Below are 6,838 nucleotides of genomic sequence, written 5' to 3'. Positions count from 1 at the left end.
CACACACACACACACACACACACACACACACACACACACACACACACATTGTTATTGTACTCCAGATATTATTTTAGCCATTCGACCAATCTGTTTGTTCTCCTCATAGTTTACTTGCTATACCTACAGCTCCGAGTAGTGTCAACCCTGTATTTTTCCATACAGATAAGAAAGCTCAGCTCCTTCCTCATCATAAAACCCTCAGCTATCTATGACCTCAAAATGGTACAAACTATGCCATGTACAGCGGTTACTGTACTGAAGTGGTCAACACTAACTTGAAACCCAAAGCAGTTGGAATTGCAAACAACTATGAAATGATTTCAGTTCACTGGATTAATATGATGCTACATGGTTGTTAAGATAATCCAAAGTTGTATTTGTACGTGGTATTCTCTAGTATTTTAGCTTTCTAGGAAGGTTCTTCCTGACATCCAGGTATTTCTCAAAGCAAACCTTGGATTTCTGTTGTAGTAGTCATTGCTGAGCATTCACTTACTCTTGTTCATTTCCTTTTGCTCATATGATCTCCATTTCATTTATTCCAAACTCTAACATCTAATATCTTCATTTTTTTTCATGGTCATGTTTTCTCATCTATACTATTTATTAGTATAAGTATTAGACAATTAGATATCATTCCTACTACTTTCTAACATCAGACACACTAATGCATTATACTAAACTACATCTAAGCAATTAAGCATTTTCATATTATTTATATCATTCCATATTCTCTGCACACCTCTCATCTTTGCTTTCATAACTGTGTTTTAATCTTGGCTCATCCAATAATATGAACAATTTACATATGCAAAGCATGAAGGGAAGGATGCGTTATCATTTCTGATGTTGCTTCAAACGATCCTTTCAAAATAGACAATGCAAAAAGCACTGTATTTTACACATGAGGAACCCAGGAATAAAAATCTGAGGCAACTGCATGTACCATATATGACTAGAGTAGGGTTGGATTATGGGGTGAGCTTTCTGACATCCATATTCTTTCTTTTAAGGACTTGATACCTTATAGACTTACAACATTTAGATTTCTTCTGAACTGAAACCTCAAATACAAACAAAATACTTAATGCAGATGAGGAGGTAAGTATTTGGTCCTGCTTTCTTCAGATGTCAGTCAATCTATGTGTACCCAAGGGAAGAATTCTTCTCATGGACATTTCCCTTCTTGGAATTTTCTATTGCTTGGTAAGGTTCTCTTTGATGCCTGGAGACTTTCATCCAGGATGATGGTTGTCTGCCATTGACTATGACATCACACAGCAAAATAACTAAAGGCAGTGGTTCTCAACCTATGGGTCATGGCCCCTACAGGGGTCACATATCAGATAAGTACATTATAATTCACAGAAGTAACAAAATTACAGTTATACAGTAGAAACAAAAATAACTTCATAGTTGGGGTCAGCTCAACATAAGAAACTGTATTAAAGGGGTCGCAGCACTACAAAGGTTGAGAACCACTGATGTAAAGAAATCATACTGCTAATGACATATTTAGTGTGTTAGAGTGGGGTTTGATTTTATTTAATGGAATATTATATTGCAACTCATAGTGAATGCATACACTGTTTTCCAGTATGGAAAAGATGAGTCCATACTGATCCATAATACGTAAGAAGATTGTGGGAAAGCCTGATGATCTTGGTAAGAAGCACTGATTAGGTGACATATGAGACTTCCCAAGCCTTGTCTCATTCAATATTGAGTAAAAGGAATGAGCACGGAACTTTCCTGATGATGCACTAAAATCTAATGCTACTCGTCCTGTTGGCATGAGAAGGTCAATGACGATACAATTCTGGTTTGCCCAACCTATTCCTGAAAGCGGGATCCATGCAGTATGTTACAAATAGTGCTGGATGATGTGTGTATGTGTGTGTGTGTTTGTGTGTTAAATGTACGCATGTACTTGTATGTGTTGCATGTATGTACGTGTGTTTGTGTATGTATGCATGTGTGTATGTATATATGTATGTGTGTGTGTATTCATATGCACATGAATGCTTGTGTATATATATGTGGATGTCAGAGGTCAGCATTGGGTGTTTTCTACCTTAATTTTCCTCAAGACCTGGTCTGTCCCTGAACCTGCAGCTCACTGACTCAGCTCAGTTCCCTCACCTGTGAGCTCAGGGGATATGCTTCTCTGACTTTCTCACGTGTTATGTCCTGTATTTCTAGCTTTACAGGATAATTGCCATAAACTTTTACTTCCACGTTCTTGAAGAGTAACATCACTTAGCATAGTTTATTCTTTCAATTAGACATATCAAAAATTTAAAAATCAAGTAATTAGAAAATAATCAAACTTGAAAAGTCTTGAAACACAACTTAAATGATGTATAGATTCTTCTTTTTATTTTTTTTGCTTACTTTTTTTTTACTCAGACCCTGGGTGTGAATTCTCCAAACTTCTATGGATTTTGGTTGCCCCACCTACAAAATTATTCTCCATAAATTCTACGAAGAAACAAATCAAAATATCCACATTAAATTTAAAATATGTGATAGCGTCTCATAATTGAAAGGCTGTTGCTGTTACCATGAACAAAGTGGCACAGAGCGAGGTGACATAAGTGGGGACGTGGAGTACAGGGTACAAATTGAATCAGGCAGCTGTCTTTTGACCAGGAAATTCCCTCCTTCTGCTGCTCAGTATTCGCTCTCACTGGTCTGAGCTGGCTTTGCAGGCAGGGAATGGTCCTCTAGCTAGTGCATTCATTCTCATTTCTCTCTCCCCCTATCAACTTTCTTTCCCCTTTTCCTTTCCTGGTCTCTTCACAGATCCCTGAGACCTTGCATCTTTAGCCAAATTAGATCTGCCTTCAATTTCCAGACCATAGCATTTCTATTTAAGCCTTGCCATGCTGTCACTAACTTGCCAAAATTGGTATGATCCCTCCGCTGGAAGATATGAATGCTCCTTACTCAGCAGCAAGCTAACACTCGCCAAATGGGCTCTTAGTCCCTTTGCCAGCCAGATTATTTCAGCAGAGCTACCAAGCAGACCAAGCCCAAGTATCTATATTTTATAAGACATAACCAAATAAAGCCGAAAGGAACCTCTTTGCTGTGTGTGTGCATGTGTGTTGGGGGGTTGGACCTTGGTTTAACAAAATGCTGAGTTACAAAGACCAGAGTGTTCCTGGCAGCAAAGGTTACCAAATGAAATCCATCTCACAGACCTTCCGTAGGAAAAGTTCCTATCAGTATTCTCCTCCTGCAAAATGTGTAAACTGCAGATTTTGCCTGGCCTTTCCCAACCTTATGCTCCTCAATCATGAAGCCGAGCCTAACAATGCAGCATCCTTCACTGTCTGGTGATGGAACATGGATCAGCACCCTCTGACTGGCCTGGGAAGCTCACCCTAGGATGGTTTAAAAGTGCCCCCGCCCCTTTTATATTTGAAAATGTGTGATAGTGGATTTTATGATCCAAGGATTTTGTTCCCCTTGGAACTCATTCATGAGTAAATTAAAACTGCAAATCACAGAAACAGAAATGAAAGACCCGCGAAGCCCTCTCTGAGGTATAATTATTCAACCTTAGTACAGCACATTCCTACACATCCTCAGGCTGTCAGCTGAGGAGAGAAAAGAGTTGAGGTCCCTAAACTGTGGCGATTGTGAGTCGTGATTATATCGCCAGTCATAATTTAGACATCCGTGAAACCCACCGAAGTAAGTATCTGTGCTGCTAGGAGGAAGCCCCTCAGCTGGGCTGCAGAGACAGAATGGGCTTCTCAAGTCCAATGTGTGTAAATTCGAAGCACACAGTGCTGCATCGTTGCCTACACATCTTCCATGAAGTGCAAAGCAGTGCAGATCCTAACTAGGCACTCGGAATGGTAACCTAGTTTTCTGTTTTGTTAATAGCTCTAATTTTGCTTACAGCTCTATCCCCCTCATTACGCACAATGATGATTATTTACTAAATACATGCAAAGGGGCCACACACACCATAACACTTCTGGAATGGAAATAGCCTCCTCCCCGTGTTCCTAGCTGAATAATTTAGCTGCTGACACACCAAATCAAATGCAGCCACGACAGGTATCCCACTAATAATTCTTTCTGAGAGTAAGAACAGACTCTTGCTCAGTTTATTTCCCCCTATGTCTACTGCCTGGCGAGAGTAAGGGTGGCAGCTGGGGACTAATGGGATTCTTAAGGGAGTCCATCCCCTCACCCAACGTCATACTTTATTCAATTGCACAGGGACTCAGATGCCTCTTCTGAAAATAATTTATGATGCTAGAGAGAGGTAGGAAAAGCGTATTTTCTCGGTAGTGAAATCATATGAAAGTAGAGAAAGAAGGAGAGACACAGTAAAAAGAAATGTATAATGTGGTCTTGTGAGATGAGACCACCCAGTCCATCCCTGCTCATAGGACTCATAAACCCTCACAAGTCACCTCAGAATTTATATTGAAAGACATACAAAAGAGTAAGACAATTCCCAGTGTGTGTGGAAGGGAATGACCACAGACTTCCCTCGTCTGCTATGTAGCTATAACTCACTCAAGTATTACAGTGACATGATTTTTAGTAGGGTGGCCACGTTCCAAATCTGATTTCACGTAACAGATTCCCCTCTGTCTTTAGAGAAGATTGAAATTAAACAGCAGCAGTATTTAGAACTGGGTCCACGTGAAGAAAAGACAGGAGGGTTTTTAATAGCCAGAATCAGGTCTGTTTTAGGGGTGAGGACAGGCAAGGCTAAAGGAGGAGGCATAAAAACCTGTCCTACTCCAAAGCTGCTCCAGTGTGTCTGCTCAGAGAGGCAGGGCTCATGCTACCTATGGAGACTTCATGGGAAGTTGGTTCAATCCCTAATTCTGCAGAGGGAATGCAGGCAGAAAGGGAGAACCACTGCAAATGGTCTTCACCCTGAGTGCTTACATGGCAGGTGCAAGGGAAATGGGGTGGGTGCTGGTCAGTGGGAGGAGCCTAAAGACCTGGGGAATGTCTACACAGTTCCCTCCAACCCTAAATTCCTGCACCTGGAAAGATACATCTTGGAAATGATAGTTCCTCCCAACACAGGATACTCAGGCACAGGCAGGCACAAGCCCTGCCATAAGCTTCACCTCAACACTCTGGACTCTCATTTGCTTGAAAAAAAAAAAAGAAAGAAAAAAAGAAAAAGAAAGAAAAGAAAAGAAAAACACACAAGCTGACACAAGTAACCTGTGATCAGCAACTGAGCCAGCCACATCCTTGCTACTGGGAATTAAGACCTTAATCTAAAGCAGCATTTCCAATACTGTGTTGTCTCAGGCGTGTTTGGGGTGGGAGGGCTGTGCCACCGAATTTCAAACACTACATTCTTCAGCATCTGGGGAACGTGGGGAGGGAGGGGGGGGCTTCATCACCCCAGTCTCTCCTGGTATTCCCCAGTCAGTCCCGCATCTTCCCGCAGTCTCTTTAAAGTGCCTAGATACCAGAGCAAGGCTCTGCATCCATTTCGCCAGCCAGAAACCACTGAGTTTGGGAACTTTGGAAGCCAGGGGTTGTGGGTGGAGGATGCCAAGGCTCAGATTTCGGCGCCAGAGTTCTCAGCCAGGAAAGCAGTTGAAAATCAACACCCATCTGCCTCCTCTTTTTTTTCAGTCTCCATCTCTTCTCCCTTCCAGGACGCCACAAAGATCCTACCCACAGCGGCACACCTACACACACACAAACACACCGACACACACACACCACACACACACACACACGGACCCACAAGCCCCGTGCCCACAACCTTGGGCTTAGAAGGCTTGGATTCGGAAGACAGCAAATCCATAGAACGAAAAAGGGCCGTGCCACGTCCTCCCTTCCCGCCCTAAGTCTACACACGCTAAAACCTCACTCATTCCAAATATCAGCACAGAACACACCACCCGCCCGTGACACCAGCACGTCCCATACCTGATATGCAGACGATGAAATTGGCTTGAAGAAGAAAAAGCACCTCCCAGACTATTTCCATCCTCCGATTCTCATTCCAGGTGCATCACTCGACGGGAAAACAGGGGGGAAGGGGAGAGCCCGACACGGCACACACATACACACACGCACACACTCTCCAGAGAGCGCACACTCGCGCTCCCACCCGACAGCCGGCCAGGGGCAGTCACCCCCAAGATCAATAGCGCAGTTTGAAAGGTTTCGGCAAATCTCCCCTCGGGCTCTTCGGATGCGCTCCCCAGATGTGCTGACACATGTCCGATGCCTCGTCACCTCGGAGGTCTCCCCGCTCTCGTGCCTCGGCTCCCCTCACCAACGGTGGAAACAGCACTCGCGGTGACCGCGGCGGAGGCGGTGGCAGCCACCTGAAGCCACCAGTGCTGGGCTCTGCCTGCAAAACCGAGACCCCGATCCGCCGGGCGCCACGAGAAGACATAGACAACAGCCCCCTGCCGGGCCGAGCGGGGCAGTTCCGGGCTCTCGGCCTCTTCCCGTGCGTTAGGCGAGCCCGGGTAGTCCGCGACAAGTTGGCCTCGAAGTCCGCCCCCCCCCCTTCACCGGGGCATGGTCAGAGGGGCGGCTGCTGGCTCCGATCCAGCCGCTCTTCTTGCTTCCGGAGGGCGGGGGTAGAGAAGCAGACGGGGCGCACAGAAAAAAAAAAAAAAAAAGAGAGAGAGAGAGAAGCGGGGGTTATTGCCAGGAACCACCGGTCACCAGCAGCAGTCTCCGATGACCCTCCCTGCTCCCCAAGTCCGCGCGCCGCCTGCCGCCGCCAAGCTGGTTTCAGGGTGGTGGTGGTGGGGGGGGGAGGATGCTTCCAGGACGCCGAGCCCAAGGCTGGGCTCCCGGGAGCGCGGCGCGT

The 6,838-nt window shown here is 45.0% G+C and overlaps 1 protein-coding gene across 1 annotated transcript in view; it reads right to left on the bottom strand.

Annotated features, from left to right (window-relative positions):
* Window positions 1-6,623, bottom strand: part of Ca10 (carbonic anhydrase 10) — a 528,017-nt gene extending 521,394 nt beyond the window's left edge. Inside the window, exon 1 of the mRNA XM_055620147.1 lies at window positions 5,938-6,623. Coding sequence (XP_055476122.1) covers window positions 5,938-5,998 — 61 coding nt within the window. The 5' untranslated portion in view covers window positions 5,999-6,623. The remainder of the gene's footprint in view (window positions 1-5,937) is intronic.
* Window positions 6,624-6,838: the final 215 nt, after the last annotated feature.

The sequence above is a fragment of the Psammomys obesus genome, unplaced genomic scaffold (assembly GCF_907164565.1).
Source record: "Psammomys obesus unplaced genomic scaffold, mPsaObe1.curated_primary_1811, whole genome shotgun sequence".
Lineage (NCBI taxonomy): Eukaryota > Metazoa > Chordata > Mammalia > Rodentia > Muridae > Psammomys > Psammomys obesus.
This window is presented reverse-complemented; position numbering and strand designations above follow the sequence as displayed.